This window comes from Mchenga conophoros, linkage group LG3 (assembly GCF_057382185.1).
Source record: "Mchenga conophoros isolate Kocher_MC1m ecotype Shallow Benthic linkage group LG3, M_conophoros_male_GT1.1, whole genome shotgun sequence".
In the NCBI taxonomy this organism is placed as follows: Eukaryota; Metazoa; Chordata; class Actinopteri; order Cichliformes; family Cichlidae; genus Mchenga; species Mchenga conophoros.
This window is the reverse complement of record NC_140528.1, coordinates 80,118,511-80,137,088: the sequence shown is the minus strand read 5'-3', so window position 1 is coordinate 80,137,088 and position 18,578 is coordinate 80,118,511. Positions and strand designations below refer to the sequence as shown.

At 36.3% G+C, this 18,578-nt stretch overlaps 1 protein-coding gene across 3 annotated transcripts in view; it reads right to left on the bottom strand.

Annotated features, from left to right (window-relative positions):
* The window catches only part of sorcs2 (sortilin-related VPS10 domain containing receptor 2), a 359,359-nt gene that overhangs the window by 72,144 nt on the left and 268,637 nt on the right, over positions 1–18,578 (bottom strand). For all 3 annotated transcript variants that reach the window (XM_085267444.1, XM_085267445.1, XM_085267446.1), the window contains exons 4-6: positions 14,633–14,797; positions 11,705–11,778; positions 1,147–1,211 (exon numbers count right to left, since the gene is read on the bottom strand). In XM_085267444.1, coding sequence (XP_085123570.1) covers positions 1,147–1,211; positions 11,705–11,778; positions 14,633–14,797 — 304 coding nt within the window. The remainder of the gene's footprint in view (positions 1–1,146; positions 1,212–11,704; positions 11,779–14,632; positions 14,798–18,578) is intronic.

Genomic DNA, 18,578 nt, shown 5'->3' with positions numbered 1-18,578 from the left:
TAAAAAGAAAATTCCTTCTTGCATAATTTGCATAATACTTTATGTCGGTTGACTGTTCCGTCTTGTTATTTCTTTAATACTCAAATTTCCATTGAGAGGGCCAATGTGCGTTTATCATCTTCCATATTGAGTTGATTGGTTCAGCTGCCCATCACTACCAGATCAGCTGCCCATTTGCGCATGTGCAAAGGTAACTCTATTTGGACAAACTACCCGAAATGCATTGACAGAAACATTTTAGGGATTTTGAGTCATTCTGCACTCCAGATGCGTTAATTGCGCTAAAAAAAAAGTATCACATTGACCGTGATGGCAGATGAATTTGCATTAACATGTTAATTTTCACAGCACTAATTATTTCCTTTTGGTTTTGCCTTAAGGCTATTATTAATTCTGTCCTTCCCTGAATTCAGAGTGAGTTCTCTTGTGCCTTTAGTTGGGTTCTTTGTTATTTTAACAGTTTAAAATTAGTTGTCTCTTGTGTCTTCCTTTAAGCTTTTTTTTTTTTTTTTTTTGCCTGTCCCGTTTGGCTCTTTTGCCATCAGAATTGTTGTCTAAAGGCAAAGAAAGATGCCCAACGGATTTACTTTACCGGATTTACTTCCTTTAAGCTTGACTTCATCCCCTGTGATTGTCTTGATTACTGTCACCTATGTCTCATTACCCTCCTGTTTCTAGTTAAAGTGTATATATAGTCCTGTGCTTCTCCTTAGACTTGTCTGTAGTCTTTATCTTCCTCTGTTTGCTCTTAGTTTTGCCTGTTTCCCTGCAAAGACCTTAAAGTTCTGCTTGTATTCGGATTTGGCTGTAGGCATTGCATTCAACCTAATAAAGGTTCACCTTTTTGTTTAAAATCCTGTATTTTGGTCCTCTACCCATCAGCTTGTGATAGTGCCAGTTAATGTATTTTAATAACATGCTTTTAAACCCAAGAAAGAATACACCTGGTAGCATTTCAAATTTCAAGTCTCTTTGCTGATTAGCTGTTTGCTATTAGTAGTATAAAATTGGACCAAAGCTAAACCTTGTGCTTTATTTTACCTCTAGATTTATATCAACTTATAGAAATTCTAATAAACTTTGATCTTCTCTGACCAAGTGCTAACATTATAACAAGATGAGTGGGCTAGTGGAAGATCACTGCACCTCCACTTGTATCTTGCATCTCCATGTGCACCAGATCAGGATCCACATCCACACCAGATACAGACCTGGAACACAGAAGACAATCATGTCAGATGTAGATCAGACTTCAAGCTTAAAACCACATATGACTAGTCCAAGCAACACAACAGTAAAGCACAGTCAATACAATATGTTTTTTTAATAATAACAATTTGTCACTTTAATGTTTTTAGAATTTTACTTCTATATTTCCCTTTTTTACATTTTCTAATTTTAATATTGGAGCAAGACAGAAAATATGGAGAAATAAAACATGGAACAAATGGCATGACCGCACAAATTCGCTGCATTCTGTCAAATGATGTGTGTTTTAGATGTTCACATAACATGGTGAACCCAGGAAAACGTTTTTATTCATGACTCAAACCTGTTAGGGTGGTGGATGGATGTAAATGTAGAAACATTTAAGTTTGAGTGTATCATTTTAATCTTTTAAATTCAAAATCAAAGGTTAAGAAATGCTTTCCACTGTTTTTATGGAATTACCAATGTTATATGTCTAAGTTTGCAGGGGAAGACCATCTAGAACTAAACCATTCAATCATAATTTTAGACAACTTGTACACGTTGATTTCTACGCTAATTTTATTTTAGCCAATCCAGACAAAGCCCCTCCCACTACCCTGAATTCGATAGGCAGAAAATGTATGGCTGGATGGATAATATGTTATAATGTACAGTCACTGTCCACAACCCCTTTTTTCACTGGTCAGCACTTCCTGGAAAATGCACTTATCCTAACTCATGTTAACGTAGTATACTTTAAAACCATCAAAATGTTCATATGCTCCTTTTTAAAAGCACACGGATGTATACAAAAGTGCATTTGCTCTGTCTGCCCTTCAGTGAGTGGTAAACTAAACAGTTCATCTGAGTAGAACTGCATAATGTAGTCTGTAAAATATCCCCCTGGCCAGTAAAGACACAGTGGAGATTTAAAACCTTGTTACTTTTCCTATAAAGAGATTTTACAAGCAATTAGCAGACTGTGAGGGGAAGGGGAAGCAAGGTAGGAAAAGAGTTATGAGGGGTAAGGAATATCAGTCATATTGTAGGTAAAGAGAGAGCTCATAGAGGACGCTTCAGAAAAAACACTACCCACGTGAAACAGTTTACTTAAAAAATCTTATGTATTACTTTAAATAAGTTACACATTAATAAGTAATAAATAAGTCACATTTCTTTCAGCATTAGAATAATTATCACTCACTGCTTGTTTTTCATTGCTGGGATGATACACATACGTCTCATACTCTATACATGGTGCAGGTAAAATATATATTTCTTATTAAAAACATTATTAAAAGTATTCTAAAAATTATTTGGTCGTACTAAATGCAAATGACATTTCAAAATTTTGCCAATGGTACGTTATTGTTTGTGCAATACATAAAACTTAACTTGATTGAATGGAATAAAGTGGTCATTAATAGCCAATTCAAAATCAAGTCTATTATCCAGAAAGTCTTTTCTGTTTAACAAAAACAGCTGCCAACAAATGTGGTTCATCTACAAAACCAAGTTTGCTTCTGGGCTCAGTCCAGTTACTGCTAGTCAGATGTCTATGGAATGGGTTATACACCCATCGTACAAATATAAGAGGTCACCACAATTTAAACAGTGGATGATGAAAAGCGACTGCAGAAACAAGAAGAAGAGAACTCATTATCCATCTGTTAGCCTGATATCAGAAAGAATGTTCAGCTTGTTAAGGGGCATATGAAGGAATGACTGGCAGCAGAGACTATGATGAAATGTCAGTGATGTATAGTGATTTATACCAATGACAGTTAAACTTTTCTAATAGAGCGACTGAAGTGAGCACAGCTTAGAGTAGGGGGTCCATTTCAGCTTATCACAGCGGTAAAGAGAATATAGGAGAACTACTTATGTAAGCCTTAGAATGGGACTAGGGACCAGCTATCAGCTACAAAACAGCACGTCCATATTTACCTTCAGTATGGTATTGTGTCCACTTTAACAGATTTCTTTTTAAAGACTGACTTTTACCCTGGACAGCAGAGTATCCAAGAAAGGAGGGACAGAGCGCAATAACATGGAATAACATGTCCAGAAGCAGAATCAAACCTGGATCTCTGGAGTAGCCTTTCAGCATATAGTTCACCTGTTTAATCCACTCTAATAGATTTCCATTGGCATGTACCTCAATGTAATTTATTTTGCGTTGACACTAATGCACAGCAATGCCGAAATACTCCTTTTGCCAGGTTTTAGGATGTTCCTCTTCTTGTTAGTCGCCAATCAGGCTTTAAGCAAACACTGGGCATTTGAAATGTCCTTATCAATAGCTAAATCTTTGTCTGCCTGACATTTGCAGTTTTCTTTTCTTTTCTTTTCTTTTTAACTTTCTGTATTTATTTTTACTGTATATATACTTTAAGGTTCTGGACCTGATCAAGAGTCTTGCTGCTTGTTCCCATCTATTAGAAAACCCATGAGCAAACGTCCCATGTCCTCCTTGACCCATCTTGGAAACTTGCATGTTTCTTTGGATAGAAGTGTCAGCTCCAAGCATGCAATGTGAATTCAGACTGAAGGTGAATTTGCACTTTGAGAAATGTTACCCCTCGGCCATCTAGTGAATGATTTCAATGGACTGAATGGCTTTAATGGAATCTTCTACCACTGCCGTGCAGATGACACCCAGTGACACTTTTCTGTCAAGCCCAAAACCTTGACAGCCTCTTGACATTGTTGTACCCAAACTGTGGAACAGCCTTCCTCAGACTATTAAAACAGCAGATTCTGTTATTTGTTTTAAAACAACTGCTGAAAACTCATTTTTTATAGGTTAGTGTTTCCTTAATCTTTTCACCTTCATTTTTTGGCCATAGTTTGCAACCATGCATGCATGTATGTGTGTATGATGGAACAAAAGAGCATGTCTGTTTTTGTGTCTGTATGTTCAAACATGTACACTTATCTCCTGTACATATATATCTCTGTTTTGAAAAGTGCTATACAAATAAATTCTTCTTCTTCTTCTCGTTATTATTATTATTATACAAGCTGTTTTCTTCACCTATTCTTAAACATTTTACTTTTGTTTTTAGTTGTCAGCCTTGCAATGTCAGTTTAATTTCAATAAACAGCTTTTTCATTTTATTGAGAATGACAAACAAAACGTTTACAACCTAGCATCACAAAAACAAGGTCCACTGGAACACATTTAGCTAGACCAGCCTAAAGGCAGATTGATTTTAATGTGATATTTTTTGTGTGATTTATGTGCACTTGCAGGAAGACTTCTGGTCTCTGCTATTCCTGTTACAGCTGATATGACTGGCTAAATTCAGATCCCAAAACTCTAACAACATGCATTTACAGTGTGTATGTATGTAAAACCTTAGCCACATATATAAACTTTTGAATGGAGGACCACAATCTTTATGATATTAGTGGTATGGAGCTCAGTTTCCTATAATCAATAGTTATATAGAAAACAAAAACGAAACAAAACAAATCAAATAAACTAAAAAAATAAAACCACCAAAACAATTCTTGGTATTTAGTTAAACATAGACAATTCACAGGCAGTCACACAGACAGACAAAATTGCACAGGAACCATTTATTGGAAAAACAATAGTCAGTAAAGTCAGTAATTCATCCATTCCATATAGACAATTAGGACCAAGCTTTGTAAAGATCAAAGTAAAAGTTTTGTAAAGACCAACTGAAGCAATAGGCCACTGGCTATATGATGGCACTTGGCGAGGGGTATTAAGTCAAGCGGTCAGCAATTTTTGCCAGTTTAATCTGCTCTTATATTGTATGGTTAAATGGTCACTCTGTTTTCCAGGTGTTTCTGAGTAAATATTGGATGGGTAGCCAATATTTAAAGGTTAAGATTTTGGAGCCATTTTTCATGGTTTCCAAAATATGAATTTTGAAAACAAGTCCATAACTTTTAATCTTGTGCCACTATTAAGTCAAAACCAAATGTTATTCACAGAAAAACAAAAAAAAATGTTTAATCCACAAGTTACAGTAAGAATTACATAATATAGCTCTCATTGCAGGGGTCTAAAACCCAGAGCCAACTCTTACTTGAGTATGTAACTTAAGTCTAAAAAAGGAAGCACTTAGGGTGTTTCTCTTCCTATATGGCACCCTTCCACAATCTCTCAATTTTTACATTGCAGAGAGGATGATTTGTGAGTTAGCACTGGTGGTATAAATCATAGTTGCTTGGGTGTGTGAACCAGCTCATTTAATATTTGCAAAGAGAGGACAGGAACTCCTTCAGAAATGCCTTTCTGACCTTTAAAAGATGGGAAAGAGGGACTCAATAGTATTTGAATGCTGCACATTTGAACTTATAATTTTACAATAATGCCTATTTTACATGAATGAGTAACATGAAGCTTAATTCAAATGGGAGAAAATGGTAAAAGAAAACAGATGAATAGAAGAATGAAAAAGGAGATAAAATATGAAGACTAGAGTTAGGAGGAGACATACTGGAAGATATATGATCGTGAAAGCTGTGAAATATTACATGTGACAATAAGAGCCATTTACTTTCTTCTGCTTTCTGTTTCTCTCTGGGATGAGATGCCAGCCTTATTATAAAACACTCTGCAGTAATTTCCCACAATTTTGACCCCTGTGCATTACAACCAACGTGAGCATTGAAAGGATAGGAAACACCTGACCTCGAAAAGATTCCTATCCAAGCAGGTTTTTCAGGTTTGCTTCTGAGCAAAGTTTCTTTTTTTTTTTTAAAGTATATTGCCTCACATCAGCTCTACCAATCTATTGAAGGTTGTTTACCTTGGTTAACTTTAATAGATTAATGATTGTTAAGATAGAAATCCACAGTTTTCATGCAAAATGCAATGCATAGTTGTACTTGGGATGTAAATTACCCCTCTCGTCTAAGTTGTTGCATTTGCTAAAAAGTTTGTTTTATCCCTGGTGGGAGTCATTTTCACATATTTATTAACTCTTAAAAGAAAAATCTGCTGCTCTTAGTAAATGAAACAGGATGCCTCCTTCCTGCCATCTGGAGATTTATGTATAAAAGACAATGGTGCTTTGCAGGAAAACCGAAAAATCTACCATCACAGCAACCTCTCTCTCTCTACCTCTTGGTGTGTTTGCTTGTTGCTCTGTGTATATGTGTCTGCTTACTCCACGTTACCTTAGGGGGGCAGGATCCTCCTGGGATCTCAGCCCTCGCCCTGATGTGCCTCAAGCAATCAAGCACCTGTGAATCAGCTGGCAATCAGCTGACTGCTATTTAAACTGGGACCTGACCTTCAGTCTCTGTCTGAGTGTTGTCCAACTGTCGTAGTGATTGCCTTGCCCATCTGTAAGTCTCTTTCATTATTGTTAGCACAAAGATTTCAAATGTTAGCTGTGGTTACCTGTGGAGAGTGTTTTGCATGGCTGAGAGAAGAGATTCTGTCCTGGGAACACTGGAGATCAGATGCTGGATTTTGTAAATACAAGACTTTTGAACTAAGAACTGCTGAAAGACTTTATAAATAGCACAACTCTCCTGCACTGTAAATAAAGCCACTGCAATGTCATTGATTTCATAATAAATAATAAAGCTGGTCAAATAATGCCAGTGAAAGCCATTTAAAACTATTTATATTGTTCTATGAGAGAGAGCGAGAGAGAGAGAAACACACACACACACACCTGGTCTTGCCCCCCTCTCTCCACCACTTGGCAATGGCCAATTTTTTTTTTTTTTATGTTTGTGTAATGTTAATCCACCAATGTTGTTGGTTGTTCAAGCTCTTTAAATGAAATTATATTATTAATGTTAGAATATAATTTTGTTGTTTTTCATTCATATTTTGTTTCATTTTCATCAAATTTAATGTTTTACAATATAAAACAGAAGAAAATTTTAAAGCATATTAATTTTCTTTGATTAAGTTGGCAAATTACTGAAAATTTTCTGAACAGAACATTTTGTGCTTGAATGCTTGATTAATTTCTGATAAATCCAGTCTGCCAGCTCAAATGTGGGTATAAAATGTGAATTCAGTTTGAAATTCCTCCTCATTTTAAAATGGGAACATGCAGAGAGCTCTTTGAAAAGGGAATAGTCTACATTGAAGCACTTTGTGATGCTGTGATGGTCTTTGAGACAAATAGAGCAAGACTTCAAGTGTTCTCACAGTGTGGTCAAGTGTGCTTTGGAGTCTGGCCCTTACAGAATGCACCAAGGAAGAGGAAGAAATGAAAGCTGACTGAAGCAGATCTCAGGCACCTTAAGACTTTAAGTAGTATAGACAGAAGGAGGACCACTGCTGCTTCAGGCAGCAAAAAAGGTAAATGTTTTTAGATCATATTATAAGAAAGTCTCCAGACTGACCATAAGCAAATGACTGAATGAACAAGGCTGAAGGGAAACTTAACTTCTAAGAAGCCATTATCTGTGCAATGTCACAAATTGCACAGATTGCAAACATCCACAAAAATTTTGATGCTAGCATAATATAATGAACAAAAAATTCTAGCAAATCACCTTGGTTCATCAAGATGTAGACTGAAATGGATTGCTCATGGGTTTATATACCAACAAGAGAATGACCCAAAACATATTTCAAAACTGTGCACAAACTATGTGAAAAAGGAATCTAGAGAACTAGAACTGTTGGACTGGCCAAGTCTAAGTCCAAACTTGAAAAATATTGAGCAGATTTGAGATTTGGTGGATTCGAAGACAGGTTGGACAAAAGTTCCATTGGGAAACTTTGTGGGACAAACCAAAAACTATTTGTTTTTGACAGATTTTTAAAATATGTATTTTCCTGTTTTTATGACAGGTGGTTATCTATCCATCCAGCACATAACAGCAGGGTGCAAGATGCTAGCAAGCAGGGCATACATGGAACGCCATAACCAAGTGATTTGGATAGTATACAGGAACACCTGTGCCAGGTATAGCAAGGATGTTCCAAAGTCAAAACGGGATTTGCATTCTCAACGACCAAGGTAAGTTTCTGTGGAACTTCCAGATACAGACGGAAAAACCGGACATGGTAGTGGTGGACAATCAGAGGAAGACAGTAATAGTGATAGATGTAGCGATACCGAATGACAGCAACATCAAGAAGAAGGAACACGAGAAGTTGGAGAAGTACTAAGGGCTCAGAGAAGAGCTCGAGAAGATGTGGAGGGCAAAGGTAACAGTGGTCCCAGTGGTAAACGGGACCCCAAGCTGGGCAAGTGGCTCCAGCAGATCCAGGAACAACTGAGATCTCTGTCTAGAAGAGCAAAGTCCTACACTGTAAAAAAAATCCTAATATAAAAGTATTTTACTGTGTATTTTACAGTTTTGTTCTGTTCTTCTAGAATATCATTAAATTTACATAAATGGACTGTGATTTCACATTTTAAATGTAAATTAACGTAAAATCACTGTAATGTAATAAAACATAATTTTCTTGTTGTCTAAATGTATCTGTCTGTACATATATGCATATTTAGATTGTTAAAATACATTCACAAATGTATCATGATTTCACAAATATTTGTCCGTTATTTGAAAGATTGAACTGTTAAATTCAAATGTAATGCTATGGAAAAATATATAAAATCATCATTGATCACAATCTTTTTCTACAGAATACAGAGTAAGTATGTATCTGTCAAGGTAAACAGGATAAGGTTCATCACAATCACCATCTTATGTTGGCATATTTAAATTATACATAAACTGATGTGGATGTCATTTCTTCTTCAACTGAAGGGCAAAATATAAAATTAAGGGAACAATTGTAATAATTCATATACTTAACGTTTTCTAATCTAGTATTTGACTTCTGTGGAGCAGCTGTAGCCCATTAGAGTTAGTGAGTTTTAAAAATGTTAGTAAGTGGAATTTTTTACGAAGCCCCATCTTCTCATTTTTATACTAATGTAACCCCCAGTTCTACGCTTAGTGAGTATTACTACTTTCAAAGAGACCTTTCTATTCTGGCGCCATAGGTTCTTATTGGATTGTGTATAATTTAAAACCTGAAATGAATGAAATTCTCATGGACTCAAACAAAGGACATGTCTTTGTGCTTGTCCTGTTAGGTCACTCTGTAGCATTTGATACTGTTGTTCACAATATTTTTCAACATAAATTTAGATTAAACTGTTAATCTCTGTTAAAATTGTTAAAGAAAATACATTCCAATGGTTTAAATTGTATGTACCTGATAGATTTTGTTCATGTAAGCTGATAGTCTTCTCCACAAAGTTTGTCATGGAGTTCCACAGGGTTCTGTGCTGGGATCCATACTTTTTTATATTATACATGCGTCCCTTAGAGAATATTATCAGAAAACACTGCATACATTTTTATTGCTACGTAGATAATACCCAGTATGATTCATTTTCGAAGCCAGATGACACAAGTCATATACTTTGGCTACTGGCATATTTTAAAGACATAAGGATGTCCCATAATTTCCTTCCAATATTCAGACAAAACTGAGGTTATTATATGTTTAATTGCATTCTGAATCTGGTTGGCATTACCATACCAGGATAAGTCATATATAATGCACATTAAATTTACATAAATGGACTGTGATTTCACATTTTAAATGTAAATTAACGTAAAATCACTGTAATGTAATAAAACATAATTTTCTTGTTGTCTAAATGTATCTGTCTGTACATATATGCATATTTAGATTGTTAAAATACATTCACAAATGTATCATGATTTCACAAATATTTGTCCGTTATTTGAAAGATTGAACTGTTAAATTCAAATGTAATGCTATGGAAAAATATATAAAATCATCATTGATCACAATCTTTTTCTACAGAATACAGAGTAAGTATGTATGCACATTATGACTAATGTGCATATTAAACAATTATGTAGAACTTGTTTCTTTCTTCTGCACGATATCTCTGTCTTATATCTGCATTCATTATTTTTATGCTGGACTATTGTTTTTTATCGTTATCAGGTCATTCTTAAAGTTCACTAAGCCCCCAGTTAATCCAAAATGCTGTTGCCAGAGTACTGACAGGGATGATAAAGCGAGTTCATTCTTGTCCAATATTAGCTTCTCTTCAGCGGCACCCAGTTAAATCCTTCAAATAGAGCCTTCAACTTTCAGCAGGCCTCCTTCCTGTGGAACCAGCTTCCAGTTTGTTTTCATGAGACATACAGCCTCTCTACTTTTAAGAAAACTTTCCTTTTTGATAAAGCTAACAGTTAAGGCTAGACATATGACCCGTTATGTAGCTATAGGATCAAAGTCCTAAGAGACTTGATGCGATGAACTAAGCAGTTCTTCACCATTCAGCTCTCACTCTCCCCACATATTTATATACCAGTGGAGCCATATAACTACTTTTTAACTTTTTTTGATAGATAACCTGGCATTCCCTGAGCCCTGGCTCTGCCAGAGGTTGTCCTTTCTACAACTGCAAACTTGTCTAGGGGTTGCTTGATTGTTGAGGTTTTCTCCAGAATAATGTAGGCTTCTTACCTTACAATGTGACTGTTATTGTGATTTGGTACTAAATTGAACTTAAGTGAACTGAAATAACCTTAAGCAGTTCAAATTTTCTTTTCGTCTGTGTTTATTATAGCCTTCAACACCCATCTCAAAGTAAATTCAAAATAAAGTCCTTGTACTTGTATTTTCATTCCTCTCTTCCTTAACTTATCGGGATCCTTGCAAAACACTGACATATGTTCAAGAACCAGTATTAATCATCTTTGCATAAAGAAACAGAAAATTTTCTGTTTGGTTGCAACCTTAATTCTCACAGTTTCTAAAACTATATATCAGTGAAGAAGTTATCAGAGGCCTGTAGAGCAAACCTAGAGACTGAGTCAGGCAAGTGTGGTACTGTCAGGTTTATCCTTTGGTTTTCAGGGTAAACACAAAGGTTATCTTCTTAATGGGTACACCGCCATGGTAAGATATGCTGCAGGCCTAATATGCTCTGGTGCATGTTATCCTTTAGAAAAGACACGAACATATACAAAACCACAACATAATTACCAATCAGTTCTTTCCAACAAAATCCCTAGAACTTCAGTATTTAGGTAGTAGAAAGGAGTGTAGTTCTAGAGATAGTATTTTTCTTTATCTGACAAGCATCAATAAGAAATGGAGATTCTTAGGGAACAACGGCATTCCCTTCTTTTTAAATCACACATTCTTATGTACCAACTTGCAGATGTATTATCTGTTTAACATCTTTCAATATTTTTAATATAGTCTCTTCATTTGTAAATTATACTGCTTTGCTGCAAGTAGACTAGTCCGTGTCTATGATTAATCAAATTGCACAGTTTTATGTGACCAGACTCATAAAAAGAAGAATCTGGGTTGACTGATCCACCTTCAGTTACTGATGTTGCTGTTGTTTGAATAAGTGACTCGAAATAAGAAAAAGATATCCTGGGTATCATGAACTTGCTTAGTAATGCTGGCCCCAGCTGTGATACAAACACAGCTGCATTCTTGGCATCTTATCCATCAAATGTTATAAAATTAAGTTAGACTGACCAGAAAACTCTGTCCTTTGTCACTCTCTCCTGCAGTAATGTCCACTTGCGGCCCAGATCTGCTGAAGCAAAGAGCTGGACAAAAAAAACAAAAACCCCCACACAATTAGACAGAAAAAAGCACAATTTCCATGTAGCATAATGTATCTCCAGATTATTGCCAGCTGTTTATTTTACAATGGAGGTCACTATAGAAAATTATTCATCCAATCAATTTACTACATTTCATACATTAAAACTGAGCTCACATATTAATCATAACAGGTTTGGCAGCCGTGTGTGTCAGCGTGACAAGGTGTGTGCATTGAGTGTGTATTAGCTGACACACACACACACAAACAACACTTGCACCTTCTCATTCTGCTCAGCTCCTGCCTATCTCACTCATGGTCATCGGAAAATAAATGTAATCAGTGACAACAAGCTAATCCTAAAGCACATTCTTTTGTCGCTGTGAAAAAGAGAAATGAAGGTTGACCTTGATGTAAATATGTGTCTGCCCTCACAAACCGTAATTTGAAAATGATCCTCACATCATTCTCCAGCTAAATGATTTTTTTTGTTCTGTTTGAATGGATTCCTCATTTCCATCTGCAGCCTGCCCATATGGAACAGATTAAAACCTAATTGAATTTCTTGCTTAATTATGTGTAAATTATTGAAGTGGAGGAGGAGTTGAGCCAATTCAAGCTTATTAACTATTCAAACTTATGTCTCACCTACTTAAATATCTTGAGCTTCATTTCCATTTTGGTTTTCAGGGTCTTTTTATTTAAGCCCAAACACCACTTTTTACATTGGGTTTTAATTACTTAATTAAATGTACAGCACTTTGTGTCAGCTGTGGTTGTTTTAAAGTGCTTTATAAATAAAGTTGATGATGATGATGATGTTAATTCAGTCGGTGCAAAAAATAAGGACTTTGATGAATACAAGTAGTTGTTTGGTGGTTTGTGCAACAAAACAAAATGAAATTACATTTTGTTGATCTTGATAGATTGTTAAAGTGTTAATTTATTAGTTTTTAAAAAGGTATTATCCAAAAAAATGAATTCATAATATACAGATAAGTACAAAGACTGTGGCAGATAAACTAAACTAAACCATACTGATACCATATGAAAACAAACTGCCCTTTAATTCAATATTTTTAGTGTATGATTGGTGAATTACCCAGGTGTGGTGGTAGACAACAACGTGAAATATAGCTGCGCTGTCTCCAAAAGTACCTGGATGATTACCTGGATGAATACCTTACCTGTATGATTGAGTATGCATCAAGACATAGCTGTGCTGTTTCCACATAGGCGACTATAGTCAGCTAACATAATAACATAAAATAAAATACTTTGCTCTCTACGACAAAAATATCGCTATCTGCACTTTGGGCTTCCGACCTTTGTATATCACTGCCAGATCAGATATACTACCTTTGCACTACCTTTGTGTTATCACCATATCAGCTGTTAACATTAGCTTTGCTCAGAATTGGCCATTCCACATGTGTCCCCAAGTGATACATCTTTAAATTCCTTGGCTCTGCTTTGATCCCCTAACTAAAGCTACTGCTATAAAACAGTCAAATGCAGTGAGATGAACATCTCTCATTGCTTATTAATAAATCTGTTGATTGAGTGTTTCTAACCTACATGAGAAAGCAGCATTTTTGACCAACACTATTTTCATCTTGCAGGTTCTCTACACTGCTGCAGGCTTGAATGTCTTATCCACTGAATCATCTCATCTCTCGGCAAAAAGACATAAGTAATTCATTGGACAGCAATACGATGCCCTGGCTTTCGTGTTGGCTCAGACTGGAGTGACATGTTACAACTATGAAAGCAATTAACTTAAGCAGGATTAAAAACAACATAAAAAGCCATGCAGCTGAATTATTATGTGCTCTACAAGTGTGCATTGACGGTCATTAACCAGCACCTCAGGATCCTCCATCATAGTTTAATTGTTTCTGTCTACTGTTAGTGCTTTTAATGATAGTGAAACTAAAAATATATATAATGAAAAGGTTTTACATAAAATCGATATTAATCTATATTAATTGCACATGAAGTGAAATGTTTGTCTTTATATGCCTGTTTTGTTTTAATTTGGGTGATTATGGGTTTTGCTGTTCAAAATTAAAAAGTATGTGAGATAATGGATTATCTCGACTTAATATTTCCTTCTAAATTTGAGTAAATTATGTGTGTATCTCAGTCTAGTCGAGTGCAAGCAACTACATTCGAGGCTGCTGACTTGACAATTGTCCAGATGACCTTCACTGGGCAATCCACAAGGACAGTAAGCCCCATAAGGTCATTGCTGAATGTCTAGTCATTCGCTGAGTGCTGCATAGAATGTATGGAAAATTGGAACGCTTTGAAAGGATGAGTGGGGTAGGGAGAGGTGGACAAGAAACAGGGATAACTGCAGCCATTAGATGTTTGCTGAGAAAAGTCAGTGCAAGATCTGACAGCAACGTAATAAATATACATATTTAAACTTTTACCTTAAAAATAAAATTTAAAGCAAAAGTTTTACATTCAGATTTCTATATACAAATAGATTTGTGGGTTATTTATAATTAAAAACATTGTTTTATGATATACGTTTTTATTTCTTCTTAGAACTTGCCAAAGGGTTTCCAACTAGAAGCCAAGTGTGACTACACTTACTATATCGTCACTGTGTTTGGATATGGTTATTGTTTAATTCATTTCACTTTAATTCAAGAATTACAGAACAGCATTACTGTGGTATGAAAAAACAACATATGACGTTTTTTTTCTGAGTTTAGTCGTAAATCTTGAGATATAATGCGCTGCTGCACGACAAAAGATTTGGTAACGTAACACCAACGATAACTCCTTGTGCATTTATTTCAGCTACAGAATCAAAAGTTTCTTTTATGTTTGTGTCTACAACCCACCCTGCCCTCCTTGCAATAGGCCAGCAGCTTGTCTTCTTCCTTGGGGTGGAAGATGAGCGTGTCAGGTGTGAAGTCGATGGACTGCCGCTGGAAGGAGGAACCTTCATCTGTGCTGATAAACAGCATTTGATCTCGTTCATTTATAGAGGAACCCACCAGAATTACCTGTAAGAGATGATAGAGAGAACAGCGAAGAAGAAAAGAAAGAAAAAGAAGAAAAAAGAAGGTCACAGGTGATACGGTCCAAAGCATCCTGCAACATATTTGGTGCTAAGTCAGCAGTCTGTTGAAAATATCCTCCTCATATCAGTACTTGTCCATGTTAATTCACCTGCATGCACTGAAAACCTGATAAATATGAATGCATTCACTTCCATGCATGCACATTCATTCAAGGCCATCCTCTGGAACAGAAAAACTTTCCATCAACCTTACAGGCGGCTTAAACCATGGCAACACTCTATTGATTATCTATTCAGACTTTTATAGCTCATAAAGTGAAAACATTAAATACAGGGGACACCAGGAACTGCCAACCCACCAATCACAATTATGTCCCAGACACTTGCAATAAGTGTCTCAATAGGGGAAATCGATAGGAACTAATGAACCAGTCATGTTCATTAACAGTGCGTGAGAGGTGGGAAGCTATCCCATGAGGGTTTTTGGTTGTTTACAGCAACTCCTTATAAAAAGTGTCCTCAGTCAGAGAAATGCAATAAAGTAACTAGCTGTATTGTTACTTAACAAATGTTTCAGCAAAGATTAATGGATGCAAACTAGAGATATAATTTTAATGAAAGGGATATTCAACATGTAATGGCTATTTAAAAAAATAAGTATTATGTGTGGGCAGAAACAATTGAGCAAACAAATAAATCAACTCATAGGAAATTGTCAAGGTACTTCCAATGCTTTTAATTCTTATTTTAAGACTGCATGCTTTTGTCCACGTACAAAGAAAGAAAAAAATCCCTTTTTAATGCCTATATTCCTCCTTCACTTCCAAAATAACCTTAATATTCAACCTTGCCGAAAGCAATTTGTATTCAATGGTATATTTAATAGTGTTTTCAAAGGTTACAGTAGCTCCTTCTAGAGGGAGTTCAGTACTTTAGTATTAGAAAAGAAAAGCTTCATATTTGTATGCTTATACTTGGGTAAATTTATTACACAAACCTGTAATAAATGCCTCTTACACAGCATGTTTGGCTCATCAAAGCGGGGAAAGCACAGTTTTAATAATGTTCACTTCAGTGTCCCAGTAGGCCAAGAAACTTATGGGTTATCTGCCTGATCTGGATTTCTTTCAGGGCCTTGTGTTACAGAAGATACTTTTAGTAATTTTTGAATAACCAGTCCATCGATCTCTTTGGTCAAAAATCAGTCACACCTGCTGGAGAGCATCCACACACTTGATGCTTTGACAACTAGACCTAAACTCAGAAATCGAATGGTTCCTTTAAATCGCCAGAAAACAAAAAACAGCAGGAAGGATGGGTTTTTTTCAGCAGGAAGCCAAAAACCCCCCAAAAAGATCAAATAAAATAAAAAAGTATACTGTACAAGTTTAAAGCTCTTTAGGGCAGTGATTACACAAAATCTTGAGAGAGTACTTGAGAGATTTCTGTCTCCCTATCAAAGCAGGTAGGGAATAACCTGGAAATTTCAGGTTACATATTTGCTTCTAGAAGAGCATTGCTCATGTTCACAGAAATCTACTCCAGTAGTATTTCCTCTTTGTCCTTGCTGTCGATCTTTTCTTTTATTATCCTTTAATCCAACCTCTGTTTTGTTTTTATCTAAAGAAACACAAAGCTGGTGTAAAACCAGTGGCTATGTCCATCTTTTATACTGTCCGTTTCTAGAAAAAGAAAAAAATCATTACTACTTTTATAGCTAAACTAACACTGTGCTATTTTATTTTTTGTCCATATTTAATGTGTTCAGTGATTTGTATTATGTATGCCTATTTTCTGAACACATTTCTGGCAAATCTTCACCTGTCATTTCTTTTTATAGTCATCAGAACAGCTTCAATATCACAAAAGCCCTTACCCTAAACCTATAACTTCTTGATGCATGCTCAACTTTTCTCCCACAAAAACGCTAGGTCCGGATGAACAGAATCAACTTTTGGAGACTAAACCTATAACCATAACCTAATTGTAAACCTGACGCTAAAACTTGAGGGGACTGAGATTTTGGTCCCCTTCAGGGCTGTTGGTCCCCAGAAAAATGTCTAAACAGGTACACACGCACACACACACAACCCCTATTAGGATTCTCATCATGACTTCAATTAAGGAGTGTGTGTAGAATAACACATCTTTCTGGGTTGATACTTGAGAACTGTGTGTGAGTTGGGTGTAACTTCCGTTAGCACCACAGTCAATTAAAAGCTTGGTGTTTGTTTTGCAGGCAGAGCATGGTCAACAAGGAAGAGGAGTAGAATGATGATGTTAGAACAGCAGGAAAGAAGACTTTATTTCTTATAATACAGTTAATTTAGAAAATGTCAGCTGGGATTTGCTCAGTGTATTTGTTGTTTACAGCTAAAAAGCTCCACTGAAAAGCTCAAGTTCACCCTGTGGATGTAGGAAGTCAGCAAACAATTACTATCCTTAATTTCTACCAAAATGACCACTCCCAATCTCATATTTACATGTGTTTACAAAGTCTTTTGGCTTCTATGGTATAAAGCCTGATGACAGCTGTTTTGGCACACACTTTTGCCTCATGTCCCTGTGGGGCAGGTCCATCAATCGGTCAGCCCTCCTGTGCCAACATGTCATCATTTAAAGGATATCACTCGGTTTAACCTAGTTAAGCTAAGACAAACACTGAACATCCTCAGGACACACACGTACACAGTCCCACCTCGCATATTTCTCCTGTTTTGGCTTCCCTTCATTGGCTTCCTGTTAAATCCAGAATTGAATTCAAAATCCTGCTCCTCACATACAAGGTCTTAAATAATCAGGCCCCATCTTATCTTAATGACCTTGTAGTACCATATCACCCTATTAGAGCGCTCCGCTCTCGCTCTGCAGGCCTACTTGTTGTTCCTAGAGTATTTAAAAGTAGAATGGGAGGGAGAGCCTTCAGTTTTCAGGCCCCTCTTCTGTGGAACCAGCTTCCAGTTTGGATTCGGGAGACAGACACTATCTCTACTTTTAAGATTAGGCTTAAAACTTTCCTTTTTTCTAAAGCATATAGTTAGGGCTGGACCAGGTGACCCTGAATCCTCCCTTTGTTATGCTGCAATAGATGTAGGCTGCCGGGGGATTCCCATGATGCATTGAGTTTTTCCTTTCCAGTCACCTTTCTCACTCACTATGTATTAATAGACCTCTCTGCATTGAATCATATCTGTTATTAACCTCTGTCTCTCTTCCACAGCATGTCTTTATCCTGTCTTCCTTCTCTCACCCCAACCGGTCGCAGCAGATGGCCGCCCCTCCCTGAGCCTGGTTCTGCCGGAGGTTTCTTCCTGTTAAAAGGGAGTTTTTCCTTCCCACTGTCGCCAAAGTGCTTGCTCATAGGGGGTCATATGATTGTTGGGTTTTTCTCTGTATCTATGAAGCGCCTTGAGGCGACTTTTGTTGTGATTTGGCGCTATATAAATAAAATTGAATTGAATTGAATTGAATTGAATATAGACATCATATCAACAAATGGAGACAAATGAGATGACAAATGCTTGAAAAAGAAGCATAAAGGTGCACCGGATCTTATGAATATGATTGTGTCAGTTGGTGAAGTTGCATAATCTCACCCAAAACAACCTGAAACTCGCTACTCAGAGGTACTGAGTACTATAAGCTTAGCAAAAAACAAAAAAAAGTTACAAATAAATAAACAATAAAAATCTGTACTACCACAAAGGTCATGCTCTTGATGTGTTTGCATTTGTAACTAGATTTCTGTAGTTTTAGCGACAGTG